This window comes from Dipodomys ordii, unplaced genomic scaffold (assembly GCF_000151885.1).
Source record: "Dipodomys ordii isolate 6190 unplaced genomic scaffold, Dord_2.0 Scaffold54, whole genome shotgun sequence".
NCBI lineage: Eukaryota > Metazoa > Chordata > Mammalia > Rodentia > Heteromyidae > Dipodomys > Dipodomys ordii.
Window position 1 is genome coordinate 3217104 of NW_012267270.1, and position 21808 is coordinate 3238911.

The following is a 21808-nucleotide window of genomic DNA, read 5'->3' on the forward strand; positions in this document are numbered from 1 at the left end:
GGGAGCGGGCGGGGGGCGGGGCGGGGGGCGTCGGGGCCACACAAGGGGAAGGCGCCACCGCCACCGGGAGGGCTCGGAGCCGGAGGTCACCTCCGAGGAGCGAGGCCGGCGACCAGCCACCGCGGCACAATTCCCGGGCTGAGCCCCCAAGCAAACCCCAAGTCCGCGCGGCCTCGGGCTCTCTCCCTTCTGCAGCTCCACGCGGGGCCCCAGCAGCCTTTCCCTCGGACCCCCGAGTCCTCCAGAGCTCAAGAGAGAAAGGAGGCAGGGGGCATGGCAGGGCAGCCCGAGCCTTGGAGAGAGGCTGGGGTGGGGAGCCGGGACGTTGACCTGGGACATCCCTGGCGTTCGCTGCTCCTGACAGACCTCTACTCTGGCTCTAGGCACGAGCTCACAGTCCTCCCTCGCCAGCTTGTGCACACTGGCTGCCCGGGGACAGACGGAGAGGCAGCAACTGTCCCTGGGCAGCCCCAGGGTGTCTACAACTGAGCAGGGTAGTGGCTTCCTCCCGCCCGCCCTCCTTCCATTCACACTTCTGCAGGCCACCCCCTGCCACACGGCTTGGCTTCTGATTCCTGACACTTCACATTCCTCCCCGCAGTCCCACCTGCCTGCTCACACCCAGGCTCCAGCGCTCTCCAGCCCCTCCCACACCCTCTTGCACACTCTTGATAGCAACACCCTTTCCTGATCACCCACACACTGCCCTGAACGCTTTCCTTCACTGCTTTTCCCTGCCTCTGGCTTCTGAGGCTGCTCAGCCCCCTGGCTTTGCCCAGCTCTCTGGAGCACCGAGCACATCCAGGGCCCTCTTGTGGCACAGTCCGGCATCCTCTGCCTCTGTGGAAGCCCAACTCCTGGGACTGACTTCACAAGGCAGGAGCTGCTCTGGCCTGATGCTCTTTGCCCTGTATCTGTTCTCTTTCTGACACTTGTGGGCTGGAAGGGAAGAAGAGGGAGAGGACTGGAGAGGATAGAGGAGATAGAGATGAAGCCCTCATTTCAGCATGGATGACCTTCAGCATGTTCAGTAGACCTTCTCATGCAACACCACTGTTACCAGATGGGGTCCTGAGGCAAAGCTAGGTCTCCTGACTTACAGGTCCTTGTGCCCCCCCCCCATTCATCCCACTACTTCTCAACAGTCCAAGAAAAGATAACTAAGAAGAACAGAAAGGAGAGAAAGAAGAGAGGGCAGCAAGCCCAAAAGGATGGAGAAAGCTGGGTTTCTGTGGGCCTTTCCCTGGGTGGGCAGGGCAGAAGGTACCCATAGTGCCACTCCTGGACCTCATACCAGTGTGTACACCACCACCTCCTAGGCCACCCCTGGTCAGTTCACCTCAACAGATTCCTCCAAGGTCACTCAGATGCCGGCCCCTGGTCTAGACAGGGTAGAGCCTTTCCTTGCTTCCCATTTTTATTAGCATAGCCTGCAACTACTTCTGGGATTCTCAATGCCTCCCTGGCCCCATCATTTAAGCTTATAGCTCTCAGTCTCCAGGCCCAGGTGCAGAGTATCTACCCCAGCCACCCTAGACGTTTACACCACTGAACCTCCAGCCTCACTGAGCGAGGTCAGCCTGTGGGATAGGCCAGGAACTGAGGGCAGCTGGCTGAAGACACAGACACGGGCGGGCGTGCCTGCCTATGCAGTGTGTCAGGGTGGCCCTGTGATTGCATGGGCTAAGACTGTGTGTGTTCATGAGGGGAGCCTTGGTTCCCAGGGCCCAGGGATCTGGATAGAATTAGGGGCTGGCCGGGTGGGGGCCAGGATGGGGGGGGGCTGCAGCAGGAAACGTGAGCTGCACTCATTAGCTCCTCACGTGCTCAGCCGGATTTATAAACACAAGGAGAAGACGGGATGTAAACAATCAGTGGGCAGCAGCCAGAGGCAGAGCTGGGGCCCCATGGGCTGGGGGCCAGGGCTGGGGGAGGGGCCTGGGACACTGCCCATAGTAGGGTCCACCTGCACACCATGAGCTGGAAAGGAGGGTAGTTGAGGACTCCAGGAGGCCCAACACACACTTCCACCTAGAGACACAGGAGACCAAGCTGCACCAGGCTTCTAGGTCTATACTGAACTCAGGTGTTCTCTCCCCAGGCACTTCCTACTGTGCTGCCAACATGGCATACCTGCCCGCAGGCGAGCCCTTGTCACGGAGGGTGCGATGCGGTCCTATCACCTGCTCTCTCTCCTCTCCTGGCCTCTTCTTTCTCTGGTTTCTGAGACGCCTTCCTTCTTTCTGCTTCTTTCCAGGACTGGTCAGTCACTCCTTCTGCTCTCTCCTGCCCCCCCCCCACCTCCCAGCCTGCAGTGACACAGTTACCTCAGAACTGAAATATTCCTGGAAACACGGGCCTCGGCCTCGTCTGGTTAATTTCATGAGCCGTTTTTCTGCCCAGATGACTTAGCTCTTGTTTATCCAAAGGCTTCTCCCGCTGCTGTCCTTGTGTAGGGATCTGGTCCCCCAGGGAAGTCCCCCAGGGCCCAGGAGGGGAGGGGAAACAGGCCCAGGGTTGGGCGCCTGACCAGACCGCCTGCTTCCTGCTATGGGGCAAAGAGGCCAGCCAAGCCCCTAATTCTTGCTTCAGTAAGACCTTGGCATTACCATTACCTTCCAGCAAGACCAAACTCCATCATGAAAGCTACTTCAAGGCTTGAGGGTGGAGGCATTGCTCCCTTCAGAAAGTCCCTAATCTCCAAAACTAACCCTGCAGGACACCGAGGGAATGAAGACAAGAAGACAGATCACCAGGCAGAAGTTAGCTTAGGGTTTTGTACAGAGGAAGAGGACCTGGAGTTGTCTTAGGATGTGAAGATAGGGGAATGGCAAGGAACAGAAAGTCAGGCAAGATCTAGGGATGGAAAGGAAGACTGAAGAAGGAATATTTGGAAGGGTAGTTCAGGCTGAAAATGGGGAGAGGGAAGTGAAGCCGGTTTGCTCAGGGAGCAGCTATGTGCCTGACTGTTCTATCTTAAATCTCTCTCTCTCTCTCTCTCTCTCTCTCTCTCTCTCTCACACACACACACACACACACACACACACTCAAACTGTGAGCCCTTTACCCCAAAGGACAGAGCTCCTGTGGCAGGTGGCACTCTTATCCTAATACTTCACTAGTAAAACCAGCCAGTCAAGCATCTGATAGTCCACACTGAGTAACTGAGCCACAGTGAAAGTTCCCACCTGTACTCCATGAGTGACATTTTATACTGTCCTGGATAATAGCCCTCTCTAAAACCCTAAAGACCAAGCATTATAACAAACTCTAAAACTAATCTCATCTTCATTCTTGTTTAACTCCAAACCTAATCCTCACTCTTAAGTACAAATCATTAAACCTATCCAACTGGTTTCTAACTATCTAAGAAACATGTCATTACAGAAAAATTTCGATGGAGCTGGGAATGTGGCTTAGTGATAGAGTGCTTGACTAGCATGCATGAAGCCCTGGGTTCGATTCCTCAGTACCACATAAACAAAAAAACCAGAAGTAGCCCTGTGGCTCAAGTGGTAAGAGTGCTAGCCTTGAGCAAAAGCAGCTTAGGGACAGTGCCCAGGCCCTGAGTTCAGGCCCCTGGACTGGCAAACAAAAAATTGGAAGTATAAAATATAAACTAGACCTCACACCTATCCAAGATTAAAAACCATCTGACATGTAAGTCAGTAAATTCATAAACCTGCCTAAACCTAACCATATCTCCCTGTTGGACCAAACTTCAACCACATCCCAAGTCTAAACTAATCTGAAATACTAAAAGTAACCTAATCCTCAAAGCCAATGTATCCCTTCCCTATCCTTTCCCAAATATACACTGGATCCTGAGGCTGGGCCTCATCTAAAAGCCCAGAAAAGCATGTTTCTAAAGTGCCCATGGTCCTTATAACCTCTGGATCACTGATGACAGGGGGGTACAAGCACTCGAACATCTTCATGTCTTCAGCTAACCACCCAACTCAGCAAGTACTTCTCTCTCTTGGTACCCTCCCTTCATTCCCCAAATAAGAATAGTGCAGACCTCCACATTGCTACTAATGTCTAAGGGGAATGTTAAATCTCCTTTAATCTTACTACCCACACTTCCTACACTCAGGAACTATATCCTACTATATATGGCCACCATAGCTAGCTATGACAACATAGCTAGCCTTGGATCCTTCAGCCTGACCCTAATCCTACCCAGCTCCCATGGCTGTAGCATCTCTCCTCACCCTCCCACTGAGTGAAAACTCATAGATGGCCACCCCTTGGCTCCCTCCAGACTGCAGTGGGACTAGAAGACTGGGAGAAGAGGCTGGGGTGCCACTGGAACCCCAGCATATCGACCCATAGTTCCCAGGGCCAGGGCCAAGTATACCTACAAATAGATTCACACATATACACAGTGACATAGCTGCCAAAGGTTTGCTCAGCTGACAGATGTATACTCAAATATCTACTGATAGATACATATGCCAAATCCTCATCCTTACACACACATACACACTCACACTTGGACTAGGAACGTTTCCCTTCTTCCATCCCACCTTCCATCTGGTGTCTCACCCTCACCCCCTCCCAGCCCAAGGTGGGGACAGACACCTGAGGGGTTGCCAGCTATTTCTCCACTTGAGCTTGGGCCCGCCCTCATATTTCTTGCCCATCCTATCCACAGGGGACTCGTGGGGGATGTTAGCTTGCCTATGCACGGTGCTCTGGCACGTACCGGCAGTGCCAGCTCTCAATCGCACAGGGGACCCAGGGCCTGGCCCCTCCATCCAGAAAACCTATGACCTCACCCGCTACCTGGAACACCAACTCCGCAGCCTGGCGGGGACCTACGTGAGTATCCAGCTTAGTCTGGGCACTGGGTGAAGAGTTACCAGGGATTTTGGGGAAGAGAGCTATGGTAGAGGGTATCCTAATGAATGATGGGGTGTTGAGGGGTCCTTTAGCTCCCAGAAGTCTTCCTGTCTGGCCTATCTCCTGCCCTTTCTTCTTAGATGCCCTCCCCCTCCCCATCCTGGCCCCAGGACTAGGCATGTGGGCAGGCCTCGCACCCGCCTTGGCCCATTGCCCCACTGGCTGCCAGCCCAGCCGCCCGCCTCCCCCTGGGGGCCGGGGAAGTCTCCTCTGTTTACACCGTGTTGTGGTGTCTCTTGCACGGGTGGGGCTGGGTGGGGATGGAGGGGCCCCACCTTCTATGCCTGTGTTCCAGCTCGCCTCTGCCCCCAGACCTGGGGCCCTGTTTCTGTGGACCCATGGGCCTCCCTCTGTCTGCCTCTCCCATCCTAGCCAGGCTTCCTAGGGGGTTTATCAGGGAAGGGGCTGCAGAGGGCCCAGGCCAGCAGGGGGGTTAGGGTGTGGAGAGCAGTTATGCCATAGGGATTTAAGGGTGGTCCAGGAGAGAAGGAAGGGGGGGGTCAGAAATGCTGAGGACCATGGGGAACTGGCCCCCTCTTCCCGTGTTCCTCTTCTATATCCCAGACCCTACTCTGGAGCCAGGGAAGGAAAAGGGAGGAGGGTGGCGGGGGAGCTGGCTCCAGCCCCAGGATACACCGAGGAAATTAGTTTGTCTCTGTGCTTGTCAGCGTGTGAACCTCCCCCTGGGCCCTTGCCTATCCCAGGCCTCGCCCCTCTTCTTTCCCTCCCAGTTATACATCTCCCACATCCCCTTCCCTGGGCCCCAGGCCGTTCCCCTGAGGGTTGGCAAGGGTTTTGCCCTCTTCCCTGCAGCACATTGCCTTTCATACCCTCCCTCCCACCTCCTCAAACTGCCTCAGTTTCTTCCTTCTACAGCCCTGCTTCTAGCAGCAGGACCCTGCCTTGGGGTGTCGGTGAGTTCCCTTCAGTCCCCTATCCCTTCAGCTGGGGGACCCAGATGTCAAAGAGGATCTCTGATGCCAACAGGCCCCTCTGCCTTTGACCCCCAGTGCTCCTCTCTAGGTTCCCAGTACAGAAACCCTTTGCTTGACTCCACTACCCCCTCCAGCTCCCGACCCTTTTTCTCTCCTTGCCTTCCCTGCCAAATTTCTTGAAGGAGTGGTCTACACCCTCTGCCTCCACTTCCTTTCCACCCACTCACTCCTTAACCCCCTGCAATCTGGCTTCCAGGCCATGGCAACGGTTCTCTCCCAGGTCGTCAGGCATCTCCTCCTCGCCAAACCCTACAACACACGTTTTCTGCAGCTCACTCTCCTGGCTCTGTTTTGCAGCTGCACTGTGGAGCTCCTTCCACTGCTGCCTTCTTCAGCTCCTCTTCCTCGGCCTCTGCACTCTCCTGGGCCACTTCTACCTCTCCAGCCTGGCCTCCTGCTCCTCGTGGCTCTTCTTCCTCACTGGCCTACTCTGTGGTGAACTGTCCCAAGGCCTGCCACCAAGACAGTTGGCACATCCTTCCCGAGCAGCTCCTGCGTGGTTTTCTCCACAGGAGAGCTCATCACCCCACTCCTTTGTTGTTGCCTCTGTACAAATGACATCCTTGCCGGGGGTGGGGTGGGGGGGCAGGGAGGGGAGCACTGTGAACAGAGGCCTAACACGAGCCAGGGCTAGTGTCAGGGGACACGAGCCATAGAAGCTTTGGGGACAGGTTATCTCCTTGGTGGAAAGCTGACGGCTCTGTCCTCCTGCCCTTCACCTTCCTCTATTCACAGCTGAACTACCTGGGGCCCCCTTTCAATGAGCCTGACTTCAACCCTCCTCGGCTAGGGGCAGAGACTCTGCCCAGGGCCACTGTCAACTTGGAAGTGTGGCGAAGCCTCAATGACAAACTGCGATTGACCCAGAACTATGAGGCTTACAGCCACCTCCTGTGTTACTTGCGTGGCCTCAACCGTCAGGCTGCCACAGCCGAGCTGCGCCGTAGCCTGGCACACTTCTGCACCAGCCTCCAGGGCCTGCTGGGCAGCATCGCAGGTGTCATGGCGGCTCTGGGCTACCCGCTGCCCCAGCCTCTGCCTGGGACTGAGCCCACTTGGGCCCCTGGCCCTGCCCACAGCGACTTCCTCCAGAAGATGGATGACTTCTGGCTGCTGAAGGAGCTGCAGACCTGGCTGTGGCGTTCAGCCAAGGACTTCAACCGGCTTAAGAAGAAGATACAACCTCCAGCAGCTGCGGTCACCTTGCACCTGGAGGCCCATGGCTTCTGATCTCCGACCTTAATCATTTCCCCCTCTTCCTCTCCCCCCACCCCCAGCCGTGCCCTTCAAGTCCTGCTCCCATTCTGGAGGAGGAGGGAGGAACCTAGATGCCAACACTTGTTGAGCCAGGAGCCAGATGCCAGGTGCTCTGGTCCTCCCTGGTCTTGGATGGCAGGGTGGTGCAATAGGCCCCATCCCCTGCCCCGATCTCAGAGTCCTGTGGGTCTAGAGCACAGGGACAATGGATGCCATCCTGTTTCCACAGAGGTAACTCTTGAGGAAGTTACCTTAGGTGGCTTGAGTGGGTGCGAAGGCATTCACTGCTGCCTGTTTCCTGCTACCACCTGCCAGTGCCCACCTAGCCCCACATACGTCATTTGCAGAAGCACACCTGGAGGATAGGGGTGGAGGCCACCATAGCACGTCTTTGGAGGGTGAAGCCCCTTGGCTGCCCCTCTCTCCTTGGATGGGTGTTGCTGCCCTAGCCCAATAACAATATGCATCAAATTCAGGAAACAAACATGGCAATGAGTCCAAACAAGAAGAGATGAAAAATGGAAGGAGTGGGATCTGTACAGGAGGTGACCTAGAAGCCAAAAGGGTGAGGGAAAGATCAGACCCACAAGTCACCAAGGCAACAGAAGCCATGTTGGGCATTAGGACCTTGCCTTGAATTTTCTTGCCGGCATCACAGTGCCTCCTCTCCATCCCCATTCCCAAGGCGTCTGTGGTTGCTGGGCTGGGGAGGGCAGCCCCAGCCTGAGCTTCAGGGTTTCCTGAGAGTTTACATTGCAGTAGCATTGTGAGGTGGGGGCAGCTCCCCTAGGCCCTGCCCCCAGCCACACCCACTCATGACTCTTAAGTTTGTTGTATTAATATTTATTTATTTGGAGATGTTATTTATTAGATGATATTTATTGCAGAATTTCTATTCTTGTATTAACAAATAAAATGCTTGCCCCAGAACTGTCTACTTGCCTGATCTAAGCCTTCTCACAGGGCTCTGCCTGCCCTAGTTACCACTGACCTTTCACCCCTTGGAGGTGTACAAGGCTTAAGGAAGAGGCTGTCTTCCTTTTGGGCCTGGGGGAGTGTGCACTTCTTGGACCTGTCCACTCCTGCTCCACCAGCAGCCCATGTTGGCCTGATCCTCCCAGGTAGCCTTCCTTGCTTCTGGCCTGCCTTATTGTCCCCAGGTTTGTCTTCTTGCCTTCAACTTCTGCCCTGTAGCTCATTCTGCACTTGGTGAGCAGAGCTATTGCTCTGTTCCTTGGCCCTCTCAAGCTCTCTATAAGTAGTCCCCCTCACACACCCCCACCCCCAACAGACAGTCCCCAGTTCTCCCAGGCCACCTACTAGCGGCTTTCTACTGAGATGCTCACTTTAAATCAATACTCTTCCTCTTTTAGGTATGGTGATGGTCTGTGGCCAAGTCACAATTCTCAGCTATGACTCTTCATTTCTCTCCAAGGAATAACAGTATATTTGGGGGGAGAGAAAGCCTTTACTGGACTGCCAGAGAATGGGTAGGATACTATTTGAGGGATGATCTAGTTCAAATGCCACTGTCATAGACTACTAGCTGAAACACCTTGGACAAACTAGAGCTCTTTTCGTCTAGTTTTCCCTTATATATAATAGGAATTATGAAATGATTATCAGAGAGGGTAACAGAAACAAGATAGGACGCTAGGTTGTAGCAGCAGCAGTGACAGTATTTCCAGATTACTTAGGACATGCAGGGATATCTGCTGTGACACTAGCTCACAGCCACTGGGTAAATTAATGAGCTAGTTGTTCCCAGGTAATACATAAATGTTTTACTAGGGCCTTCTGGAAACAATGCCTTAGGCAGGGAAGTAATAAATGATGACTATGTCAGTCAGTTGACAGGTATTTTAAAGATCTACCCTTCCCATTACAGTGCTAACTGGCATATGAAAGGCAAGAGAAATCTAAGACCTAACTTGTCTCCTGCCCTTATACAACTTGCAATCTACTTGGCTCCCTAAAATAATAAGGAACAAAGCTATATATATATATATATATATATATATATATAATCTAAAGGAGGTACTACACTGTGAATCTCTAGAAAAGGGTGAGGTCAGAGTGGTGGTGTATCTGCTAGACCTACTTGTGAGCTAGCCAGCTTCTGTGGACTGTCTGAGAGTCCCCTGGCCCAAGTGGAACATGCCCCACCTCTGTGGGCCCAGACATTTGACCAGGCCTGGCCATGGGCACCCACGGACCCTAGCTCTGCCTAACAAAACAAAAAGAGTGTCTGCCACCTCCATGCAGAGGTAAACTGTGTCATGGCCTGCTATGTATAGGGGCTATAAAGAAGACAAGAGGGAATGTGGGCGTCCTGCCCTCGTGAAGCTTACACCATGCTATACTATGAGTTTCTTAGGAGGAAGCTTCTAAGTCTTACTCTTTTCTCTAACTCAGCACTCAACTCAGGCTCCAGCCTAAGGTATTCTAAGGTGTATGAAACAGAAGAACTATCTAGAAAAGGAACACTTCCCTCAAAAACTAGGCTAATAAAGAAGAATTTGATCAACTGTAGGAAAAAAGGCCTGGACAAGAACACCGGAAGAAGGAAAGAGGGACCACATTCTGTGAGGTGAAGGCTCTCTAGGCTGGGAACCCTCGGAGATAAAGTAGTATGTGAGGCCATTGCTACAGTTTGTATTGGCATATAGCATCAATGCATGAGGAGAGATTTGGCACTACTCAGAAGACAGGCACATTTTGGACAGGTGGAGATAGGACAGCACACAAGTTAGAGGTGCATTCTGTCTCCTTTTCACACAGCCTCTTTTTTTTGCCAGTCCTGGAGCTTGAACTCAGGGCCTGGGCTGTCCCTGAGCTTCTTTTTGCTCAAGGCTAGTACTCTACCACTTGAGCTACAGAGCCTCTTCTGGCTTTACCCCCCCGCCCCCAATCCTGGGGCTTGAACTCAGGGCCTGGACACTGTCCCTAAGCTTCTTCTGCTCAAGGCTAGCACTCTACCACTTGAGCCACAGAGCCACTTCTGCCTTTTCAGCTCTACCACTTGAGCCACAGAGCCACTTCTGCCTTTTCAGTTTATGTGGTACTGAGGAATTGAACCCAAGGCTTCCTATATGCTAGGCAAGCACTCTATCACTAAGCCACATTCTCAGCTTGCCACTTCTGGCTTTTTCTGTTTATGTGGTCCTGAGGAATTGAATCCTGGGCCTCATGCATGCTAGGCAAGCACTCTACCACTAAACCACATTCCTAGCCCACAGATAGCCTCTTAAGAGCAGATTTCAGGACTGTTCATCTGTATATCCTGACAGTATTTTAGCATGATGGCTGGCACAGTAAAGTCCTTAGTAATTTGATTTAAGTTGATTTAAAGAGTATCCAACAAGAGTTTAGAAGTTGAGAGAAGAGAGTTTGAAGGTGGTAGCTGACTGACAGTCCCAGGTGTTGCAGAGGAACTGAGGGAAGAACGTACAGAGAAACCCACTGGCTTGAGCAGTGTGAAAGCCCAAGGAACTGTGGAAGAAGCAAGTGAAGGGCAGACACAAAATTGTGAGGCAAATGAATACAAAAGGAAGAAAGTAGAAAGGGTAAATATATTCTCTCAGAGTTTGCTGGTAAAAGGACAGATCAAGGAAGGCTTTTTGTTTGTTTTGTGGTGGTTGTATTTAAATAGAAGAGATCTAAACATGTTATTGCTGAGTGAGGAGGTGGTGGCTGGAGAAGAATGGAGGAGTTTGGGGCGTGGACTAAGGAGACAAACACAATACAGAGTCTTGCTGGAAGCCATATGAAAGAACTAGGTGATCTGAGCAGACACATGTTTGTTATGGACCTACTGAGTATGGGTTATGACTGGTTCTTCCTTCCTTTTTTTTTCTGTTCTGGGGCTTGAACTCAGGGCCTGGGCACTGTCCCTCAGTTTTTCTTGCTGAAGGCTAGTGTTCTACTACTTGAGCCATAGCTCCACTTCCAGTTTTTTGGTGATTGACTAATGGACTTTCCTGCCCAAGCTGGCTTCAAACTGTGATCCTAAGATCTCAGCCTCCTGAGTAGTTAGGATTACAGATATAAGCAACCAGCACTTAGCCAGTTATGACAGTTTTTCACCAAACCAAAGATGATTAGAGTAGGGATAGTAAAGACAGGACACGTTCCAAAGCTTGAGGACTTCCAAGGTAGGAATGGCAGAGAATCAAGGAGGAAGAGACTACAGTACTAGAGCCAGGTGCTGGTGGCTCACGCCTATAATCCTAGCTACTTAGGAGGCTGTGATCTGAGAATCACAGTTCAAAGCCAACCTGGGTAGGAAAGCCTGTGAGACTCTGATCTCCAATAAACCATCATAAAACTAGAGTGGCGCTGTGGCTCAAGTGATAGAGCGCTAGCCTTGAGCTGAAGAGCTGAGGGACAGTGCCCAGGCCCAGAGTTCAAGCCCCATGACCAACCCCCCTCCCTCAAAAAAAAAAAGTGCTTTCCTGAGATTGGATGAGGTTTCTTTGGTTGTCTAAGTTTTACCTCAGGAAAGACAGGGGAAAGAAAGAGGAAGAGGACCCTCTCCGTCATCTCTAGAGAGCATGTGTCTTGTCATCTTGGTGCTTAGACATGCAGCTGTGTTTGAGAGCATGAGCACAAGATAGAAAATTGTCACGAGGAAAAAAAGGAGGATAAGAGTAGATGTGGGAAGTGGCAAATTATCAGGCCTTGCCAGCTTCTTGACCCAACACCCAGGACCTTGGCATGTGAGGGGACTCACCCAGACATCTCTCACACACATACGCCGCTTACCACAGCCACAGCAGTCTCAATGGAGGGGCAGAGGGCGGTCCTCTGTTCCCCTATGCCTACAGCACAAGGGCCAGTGATTCAGGCCTAGCTGTTCCCTCTTAGCTCTCTCTCTCTCTTCTTCTTTCTCTGGAGTCCTAACTGCCCCCTGCCTTTGTCCTTTCCATTTTTGAGCTGCCTGACTCAGATTGACACTCAAATTTCCCAGAAGGGGACAAAGCCCTTGTTAGTGGGGTTATAGGGAGCAGTGAGAGAATAATAGCGGAAAGCTTTCCAGCCAGAGTTCTGATTCTTTTCCAGTCTCAACCTCCAGAGTCCCTGGGGCTTGCTAGTTCACAGGTCACCTCTCCAACTTGCCCTACCTCCAAGACCTGGCTGTTGGGGAACTTCCTTCCTGCTTAGACAAAGTCTGACACCTGGTGGCCAAGGTGAGGAATGTCTAGAAGGCCACCTTTTCAAATCTCCAGAATTTCACCAGAACTGGGATAGCCTATTTGAGAATTAAGTATGGAGGGTGGTAGAGGCAGGGAAGAAGGTACATCAGAGGACCAAGATCCTCTCCTCCCCACAGGTCCTCACCCCTTACGCCCACTAGGCCCAGAGACTACTCTGGAGAGGTGTTTGGGAGGGTAATGAGGCATTAGGAGGAGCTACCAAAGGACTATGGCTTACATGGAAATAAATGGGGTCAAAGTCAGTGAGAAGTTGAGGTAGAGGTACTCATAGAGCTGGTCATATACCCTAAACTGACCTGATTTCAAGCATAGGGTGAGTGTCAGGGCCTGAGGAAGGAGGTACTAGAAAGAGAGAAGGTCTACCCCACAGCCTGCTGGGTCCTGGGCAGCTGCTCCCCCATTCCACATGCCTCTACCTCCCCTGCCCCTCCCAGTTCTCCCCACAAGCTTTATCATGTGGAGGAGGAAAAGGGTTCTCAGGGTACATGTGCTGCTGTACAGGCATAGTCCTCTTCCAGTCCTGCCACATTGTCTGAACTAAATCAGGCCTAATTTCCCTTCACCTAGAACACTCAGTGGCAGGCTCCCAGGAAGGCTCTGGGCTCATGTTCTGGTTCTTTTCTCTCCTGGGTTCCCCTGAACTTCAGTCTTGACTCCTAAGCAAGCAGTTGAGTGCTCCCAAAGCACAAGAGTAACTCTCATCCCCAGCCTCTGGGTGTCAGGACTGACACAGGAACTTATGCCTGGACCTCAAGGCCCTTCTCACAGAAGACAGAACTCAGCCTTCCCCCTTAGTCCTGGAACTGACCTCCAGCCAGAGGCCTGAACTGTGACAGCCCAGGAGAGTAGTTTGGGGAATATGCTCAGAAAGAAGCCTGAGGAAGGGACTCTAGGCAGGAAGGGGACAGGAGATGGACACAGTTAGGGGAGAAAGAAGGAAAGGCACAAGGCAGGCAGACTGGGAGCCAGTCTAATTGCCAATGGATCTTAGGGATCCAGATGCCACATGAAGGAAGAAGGACACTAGCAGGTCAGGGACCATTCTTCCCAATCTTCCACTGGAGTCCAGTCCCATTGCACTCTGGTTAGAGGAATACCTGCTTCCTGGGAAGTCCCTCTACCCAGGCCATAAGGTCATTCCTAAGGATCCTGCACTTGGGCTGCCCACCGGTTCTCTTTCAGAGGCCTGGGAGGAGTTGAAAATCACAGGAGACATCTTACAGGCCCAATGGGTGAGTCTAGCTGGGCCTTAGCCAGGCAGAGCAAGGGGTACCAGCTAGGAATGCCCCAACCAGCATCCACAGAGCAGGTCAGGGTGGCAGAAGCTGCCAAAGGAGAAAAGAGAATAGGCCCAGGCAGCAGTGGGAGCTGCTGTGGCCGCCCAGCGGCACACCCCATTTCACGCTCCCTGGGCGGTGGCAGGCCCCACGGCTATCAGCTTTCAGGGGTGGGAGGCACCAGGAATGAGGAGGGGTCTGCCCCACCCATAGCTCTCTGCTCCCTCTAGGCTTTGTGGACTCAGAAAATAGGTACTACATACCTTTTTTACAGGCCGAGGGCCCCTTGCTGAGGGTCTCCAGGGAGAAGTGGCCAGTCACATAGAACCTGGGCATAGTATTTCCACCATACCTGACTGGACTCAACACCTAACTGCTCTTCCCAAACTGGCCTCTCTGCCACGCCATCCCCCAACACACACACTGCTCAGCAGGGTGCCTTCACCATGGATATGGGTCCCACTCAGTTTATAAAGCAGATGGAGGGAAGATTTGACTTGGTCTAGCCTGAACGATGAGGCAGGGAAGGGCCCTCCAACTCTATGCAGTGTGCCCACAGTTCCCTCCTCCTCAGCCTTCCTCATAGAAGTTGATAGACAGAGCCAGGCAGGAGGAGGACCCTGAAGACCTGCCTGCTACCTCAGGTGGTCTCTCCAGAGTGTTCTCCACATGCACCAGGGTCCTGGCCCTCTTTCTAACACAGATCTATCTCAGAGACACAGGGAAGGAGGAAGACAGAGGCCTCCACAGAGGCATCGGCTGCCCTTGCACCCTGGAAGGAAGAACCGGATGGGACCTTCAGAGATTAGTGCTAGGCCTGTCCCAGTGCTGGTTCCCAGACTCCCACTGGCCAGCACTTTTGCCTGTTGCCAGGAAGTTGGTGAGGGGGAGGCGGTAGTAGGGGTGAGTCAGCGATGACAGGAGCCCAGGGGACAAAGGTCATGGGTGGAGAATTGACACTGTTTACAGCAGTCTACCTCCTCCAGGAGGCCTTCTGGGACTAACTGAATTGTCCTCTGTGTGGTTTTAGTGAAGACCTCTGCTCCTAGGAATTACAGCCTAGCACTGAAAACTCTGCATCTCCCCCACCCGCAAGCTCCTGGATGGAGCACAGGAAAGGTCTATGGTTTGACTGAAGTTCCCCAATGCCTGTTACTAACAGCAGTGATGTTAGCTATACTGCCTACTTTCAAAAGCCTTGACATCCATTTTAAGTAGGAAAATGCTTAGAACACTATTTAGCACATGAATACAACAGGAGGGTTAGGTTTATAGATACTATTTTTCAGCTCATATGCACAGAGTAGATACAGGGTAAATTTGTCAACAAAGAACTAAGAATCCCAACACATGGTGAGTGGGGACTAGATTTCTCTCACTTCCTGTGTGATATGTGGGACTCCAGGAGAGCTGATAGGCAACTCATCCGCCTGGACCAGCAGCGGGCAGGCAGTGTCATTAGGTGCAGACTGTGAGAAAGAAGTCTTTGGAACCCACTGGCTTCTCCAGCCACGTCTCCTGGGACTGGTTAGGGTGGGGTGGGATCAGGGAAGGGGACTGGATTAGCCCAAACTCTTTGGGCCTCGAATCTGCCCCCACAGTGTGGCAGCCAAGGGGCCGAAGTGGATGGTTCCAGCTGGGCTCAGGGGACTTACAAACTCGCCACGGGGATTAGTGAGGCAGAAAAGAACATTTGCCTAGGAAGGAAAAACGGGAAGTGAGAGGCTGAGGATAACGCTCTGTACGTCCCAGGGGACCCATGTAGACCAATGAGGGGCAGGGGGAGGTGGTGCAGTCTGGGGCATTTTGACAGGTCCCCGCCCCCCTCCCCAGACCTAACCTCTCCTCTCTCGGAACACAGCTGCTGCAGCTGCCCCGCCCCTCGCCATGTGCCGCTCGCCATTGGCTACAATCAGGGCCCCGCCTCACCGAGGCGGCCTGCCATTCGCTTAGCTCTCCGAGGTTTGCATGTTTGTGGGGGCGGGAGGGGGGCACACGTCATTCCCTGGAACTAAGCGACTTCCTCTCCGGGCTTGTCTGGGTCATCTTGTCTGCCCGGTCACTGGCCCTTCTCTCTCTCTGGCCCCATCTTTCTCTCGCTCTCTCTCTCAGCAGCTGTCTCTCACGCACCCGTTGGCCTATCTCTTCTTCAACGCAATCGCCTCCTCTGCCTGCCTGGGTGGCCGCCATGGGCCGGAAGCGGCTCATCACTGACTCCTATCCAGTTGTGAAGAACAGGGAGGGACCTGCTGGGCACAAGGAGGCGCTGGCATCAGAACTAGGTTTCTGAAGATTGGGGGCGGCAGGAGGAGCAGACACGAGAGGACGTGGTGGGGGGTGGAAAGGGAAACGAGGGTGTTCTGTGTTTCTGACCTACGGTCTGGCTGCCGGATGGCAGAGGCAAAGGGGCGGGGAGTCAGGCCAGGAAACAGTGGCGCAGTTGGTGAGGCCTCGGGCGGGCGGCCGGGCAAAGGCTGGGGCAGGCCTGAGGAGCCGCTGTCTTTGCAGGGGAGGAGCCCCCGCCCCCCAGCGAGGAGGAAGTGGCCCTGGAGCTGCTGCGGCAGTTTGACCTGGCCTGGCAGTACGGGCCTTGCACAGGTGAGAACAGCCCCCGGCCGACTCCGGCCCATGCAGTGCATTGCTGAGCCAGTTTTGTCACCTGCATATCTCAGAAGTGACCCAAGTGTCTGCCTGATTGGGACACCGGCTCCTGAGACTGGATGTGGAAGCTCTTGAGACCCCACACACCCCTACATCGTCTAGCCTGGTTTCTTCCCCGCCCCTCACAAGCCCGCCTCTTCTTCCCACCCTGGCAGGGATCACACGGCTGCAGCGGTGGCATCGGGCAGAGCAATTGGGCTTGGAGCCTCCCCCAGAGGTGCGCCAAGTGCTGAAGGCCCACCCTGAAGACCCTCGCTTCCAGTGCAGGTCAGGACAGGTCAGGCGCTGTCACTCTGCCGGCTGGGAAGGGGCTGCCCTGACCTGGAGGAGAAATGGATAAAATCTGGAGGGGCAGGCAAGAAGGCTCTCCAAGATGCTTGGCTAAGGCTTTAATAATTCTTATCTCTGAGCTAATGGTGAGGGAAAGGTTCATGCAGGGTTCAAGGGGACTCTCTTAGGTCCTGAGAGATTTGTCAAGTACCATAGGTAATGCCAAGAACTGGGACTGGTGAAGTCACATCAAGGGACTTAGATGACTCTCTTTCCCTCTGATGTTTCCCTTTTCCATCCTGTCTTTTATAGCCTCTGGTACCTCTATCCCCTTTGAGGCACTGCCCAGGCCATCCTGCCCTTGATAGTCCTGCTAGCCACGGAGAACTCTGGAACATCCTGGAGATACAATGGCTGCTCATCTCATCTCCGCCTTGATCTGGAGGAACATCTGGCAGGCTGAATAGGGAGGTCCCTATGGCATACCCCCTTCAGCTTACAGCAGGCTCTAGCTAAAGATCTCCTCTTAGGTGGAATGTAGTCTCTAGGACAAGGACCTGGGCGTGATCCTTTTGTTCGCTGCCATATCCTCTCTGGCCTGTGGTGTGGCAAATCCACCATTGCCTGGCACAGAGCCAGACATAGGCAAATGACCTACGAGGTGAAGATACACCCCCACCTCAGGATGGGCATCTGAAGGCAAGGCTGGCTGAGATCACAGAGCAAGTGGTTCACTAATGCTTCTAATAAAGAACACTGAGCCTGGAACCCTGACCTCCAGTACCTTAATGTGGTCCTGCTTTGGCTGCCATGCCCCAGCAGCATAGTAGGCAGGTCAGCCAGCATACCTCCCCCTTTCCTGCCTTGACAGTCTTCAGCAGAGCTCAGCAGCCTATGGCGCCCTCTGGTGGTATACAGGAGCACCTATCTCTAGTCACCTTTCCTGACCACCAAGGGAAAACTTGCTTGACATCAAGCAAGCTAGGCAATAGCCTAGCCTGCCCAGGGTTGGCCACATCTCAAACACAGGCACTCTGCCAGAGCAGGATCCACGAGGCTGTGACTCATAATGTTCAGACAAGCCTACACATGCCCAGCCAGCCCTTATGCTTCCCCCATTGGGGGCTACCCAAATCCAGAGCAGGGCTGGAGAGTCTCAACTTGCAGGATCTGCTCAGACATGATCACCATCTGAAGAGGTTTGGAATGATGCTTAGGAGACTCTGGATCAGGGCACAGAGTGAAGAATGGAATCAGTAATGCCTTATATGGAATTATCTTCATGTGCTGTTATCAGCTGTCCCTCTGGGGCTGACAGAGACAGCACTATATATTCATTCCTGGAAACAGGCCTAGAGAAGGGCATAAGGGCCTTTTTAGTACCTATTTTCTTTAAAATTGACCTTGTCTCAGGTATTGTAAATGTATTACTTCTAATAATTTTTTAAAAACTTTCTTATACATTTTAGAGAGAGAGAAACTGAAGCTCAGGAAGGCTAAGTGAGGGGCTGGGAATATGGCTTAGTAGTAGAGTGCTTATCTAGCATGTATGAAGCCCTGGGTTGGATTCCTCAGTACCACATACACAGAAAAAGCCAAAAGTGCTGTTGTAGCTCAGGTGGTAGAGTACTAGCGCCTTGAACAACAGAAACTTGGGGACAGTCCCTAGGCCCTGAGTTCAAGCCCTAGGGCTGGTGAAAGAGAGAAAGAAAGAGAGAGAGAGAGAGAGAGAAAGAAAGAGAGAAAGGAAGGAAGGAAGGAAGGGAGGAAGGGAGGGAGGGAAAGGAAGAAAGAGAAAGGAAGAAAGGGCATAGAGAAGTAGACAGACCAGGGACTATATTTATCAGGTTCTTTAACCCCATTTCTGAAGGATCTGCCTCTCCTCTCTAGGCCCAATCTTTTTATGTATCTAAAGATGGAATATGGCCTGGCGCCTGTAATCCCAGCTTTTCAGGAGGCTGAGATCTGAGGATCGCAGTTCAAAGCTAGCCCAGGCAGGAAAGTCCATGAGACTCTAACCTCCAATAAACCACCAGAAAATCAGAAGTGGTTCTGTGGCTCAAGTGGTACTGTGCTAGCCTTGAGTTGAAGAGCTAGGGGACAGCATCTGGACCCAGAGTTCAAGCCCCATGACTGACAAAAAAAAAAAAAAAGATGGAATATGAAGGACTGTGTTCTGCCGTGTTCCCCAGGGTCAAGCAAAGCACCAAGTGAGTGCTCGTGTGCTTGTCCACAGGCAGGTCATTCTGACCTTGACCCCCAGAAGACAATAGCTCCCACACCCAGCATTCCACTTTGGGCCTGGCCAAGGACATTGCCTTTGGCCTCCAAGAGACCATAGCCCATTTTTTATTTTCTTCTTGTTGTTAAGATCTATATAAGCCCACCCCAAAATCCAGTCCCTTGCACAACCTCCAATCCCATGGGAAGGTCTGTGCCCCTTGCTGTTCCTCAATAAGCAGTCCTTGCCTATTGACAATCAAGTTCAACCTATTCCTTTTTCATTCTCCTCCATCTTCCAAACAATTTCCCTTGCCCAGCTGCTGAGCACCTACTAGGTGCTAGGTACAAAGGGTCTCCACGGAGTATTACTGCTTATGAAAATAGACAAATATGGAAATTAGTTTTGTCAAGCAGGTGGTCAGTGGTAAACAAAATTAGGCCAAGAAGTCAGAGGGGATCAGAGTAAATTAGGTCAAGGAGTCAAAGGTACTAGTTTAGCAAGAGAGTCCTTTGGTAAAGTGACATTTTGGCAGAGACATAAAGGAAGGAGGGGGACAGGGCTGGGAAGGTGGCTCAGTGGTAGAGCGCTTGCCTTGCATGCCTGAGGCCCTGGGTTCGATTCCTTAGCACCACATAAGTAAAATGAAAAAAGCCGGAAGTGGCGCTGTGGCTCAAGTGGTAGAGCGCTAGCCTTGAGCTGGAGAGCTGAGGGACAGTGCCCAGCCCAGAGTTCAGGCCCCACGACCGGACCCCCCCCAAAATAAAAAGGAAGGAGGGGGGCAAGGCGTGCACCTGTGCAAATGTCCCAGACAGAAGCAATAACTGTTCAAGGAACAGCATGGAAGATGGTGAAGGGAAGGCAGTGTGGAATAAGGCCATAGCCCAGAGGACTGACAGATAGCAGACTACCCATAGAGTCTTACAGATCATGATAAGAAATTTCACCAGGAGCCAATGGTTCATGACTATAATTCTAGCTACTAAGGAGGCTGAGACCTGAGGATCACCATTCGAAGCTAGCCCAGGCAGGAAAGTCCATGAAACTTTTTTTTTTTCTTTGGAGGGGTGGTTCCGATCGTGGGCCTGAATCTGGGCCTGGGCGCTGTCCCTCAGCTCTTCAGCTCAAGGCTAGCGCTCTACCACTTGAGCCACAGCACAACTTCTAGCTTTTCTTTTTCTGCTTATGTCGTGCTGAGGAATTGAACCCATGGCCTCATGCATGCAAGGCAAGCGCTCTACCACTGAGCCACCTTCCCAGCCCCGAAACTTTTTTTTTTGGTTGGTCATGGGGCCTGAACTCTGGGCCTGAGCGCTGTCCCTCAGCTCTTCAGCTCAAGGGTAGCGCCCTAACACTTGAGCCACAGCACCACTTCTGACTTTTCCTACTTATGTGGTGCTGAGGAGTCGAACCCAGGGCCTCATGCATGCAAGGCAAGCATTCTGCCACTGAGCCACCCTCCCAGCCTTGAAACTCTTAACTGTTAACCAGCAAAAAGTCAGAAGTATAGCCATGGCTCAAATGGTAGAGCATTAGCCTTGAGCAAAAAAAGCTCAGGCCCTGAGTTCAAACTCCAGGACTGAATCAGGTACCAGTGGCTCACGCCTGTAATCCTAGCTAGTCAGGAGGCTAAGATCTGAGGATCTCGGTTCAAAGTCAGCCCAGGTAGGAAAGTCCATGAGGCTTTTATCTCCAATTAACCACCAGAAAACTGGAAGTGGCACTGTGGCTCAAGTGGTAGAGCACTTGCCTTGAGCTGAAGAGCTCAGAGACAGTGCCCAGGCCCAGAGTTCAAGCCCCATGGCCCACAAACAAACAAACAAACAAAAAGCTACAGGACTGAAGTTTATTCTCTGTAAGAGAGGAAAATACTGAAAGGCTTTCAGCAATGTTATCATTGAACTCATCTTGTCCAAACATGGCTGCAGCTGTGGGTGGGGAGCAGACTGTGAAGTTGAGGGAAGACAGGTAGTGAAGCCACTCAGCTGGCTGTTGGAGCCAGCCTGGTAAGACATAAATGTGATCTGGATCAGAGGTGGTAGGAAATGGAGCCACAGAGAAGTGGCCAGAGCCAGGCACTGGTGGCTCTCACCTGTAATCCTAGTTACTAAGAAAGCTGAGAACTGAGGATCTCAGTTCAAAGCCTGCCCAGACAGACAAGTCTATGAGACTCTTATCTCCAATTAACCACCAGAAAACTGGAAGTGGCTCTGTAGCTTAGGTGATAGAGCACTAGCCTTGAGAGAAAGAACTCAGGCCCTGAGTTCTGGCCCACAATAGACCTAAGGTTAAAAGAAGAAGAAAGAAGAGGAGAAAGAAAAAGAAGAAAGGAAGGAAAGAAGGAAGGAAGGAAGGAAGGAAGGAAGGAAGGAAGGAAGGAAGAGACAGTCAGATGGCTCTCTAGCCAATGATCTTGACAGGAGCCAAGGATAATTCCATAGATTTTGGATTGAATGTTTGGAAGTCAGAATCTGAATTAATATGGTGGGACTGTGGGAAAGGGAGGCTGAAAAGGGTATTAAGAACTTAGTTTTAAACATGTTAGGTTTGTGTGTTTATGTGTGTATAGGTGAGTATATGTGTGATGCTGGGAATCAAACCAAGAACCTTGCACATGCTAGGCAAGTGCTTCTACCCCTTAGCTACATCCAAGATAACACCTTGTTTGTTTGTTTGTTTTATTGGTCACGGGGCTTGAACTCTGGGCCTGGGAGCAGTCCCTCGACTCTTCAGATCAATGCAAGCACTCTACCACTTGAGCCACTTCTGGTTTTCTGGTGGTTTATTGGGTATAAGAATCTCATGGGGGCTGGGAGGTTGGCTCAATGTTAGAGTGCTTGCCTAACATGCATGAGGCCCTGGGTTCGATTCCTCAGCTCCACATAAGCAAAAAAAAAAAAAAAACCCAAAACGGAAGTGGTGCTGTGGCTCAAGTGGTAGGGTGCTAGCCTTGAGCTGAAGAGCTGAGGGACAGTGCCCAGGCCCAGAGTTCAAACCCCATGACCA

At 52.2% G+C, this 21808-nt stretch overlaps 2 protein-coding genes across 4 annotated transcripts in view; both read left to right on the forward strand.

Moving 5' to 3' along the window:
* Positions 1-20790, forward strand: part of Clcf1 (cardiotrophin-like cytokine factor 1) — a 21926-nt gene extending 1136 nt beyond the window's left edge. The window contains exons 2-4 of one of the 2 annotated variants that reach the window (XM_013021216.1): positions 4658-4824; positions 6636-7179; positions 20780-20790. In XM_013021216.1, coding sequence (XP_012876670.1) covers positions 4658-4824; positions 6636-7130 — 662 coding nt within the window. In that variant the 3' untranslated portion in view covers positions 7131-7179; positions 20780-20790. Of the gene's footprint in view, positions 1-4657; positions 4825-6635; positions 8008-20779 lie in introns of those variants that run through there. The other variant, XM_013021215.1, reaches the window with a different exon arrangement.
* Positions 15662-17349, forward strand: Pold4 (polymerase (DNA-directed), delta 4, accessory subunit). 2 transcript variants are annotated; one of them, XM_013021217.1, is made up of 4 exons: positions 15662-15932; positions 16159-16248; positions 16467-16588; positions 16894-17349. In XM_013021217.1, the coding sequence occupies exons 1-4, from the start codon at positions 15839-15841 to the stop codon at positions 17017-17019; spliced, it is 432 nt and encodes a 143-aa protein (XP_012876671.1). In that variant the 5' UTR covers positions 15662-15838; the 3' UTR covers positions 17020-17349. The 2 variants fall into 2 exon arrangements, with proteins under 2 accessions (XP_012876671.1, XP_012876672.1); XM_013021218.1 differs by having other exon boundaries at positions 15664-15932; positions 16467-16578.
* Positions 20791-21808: the final 1018 nt, after the last annotated feature.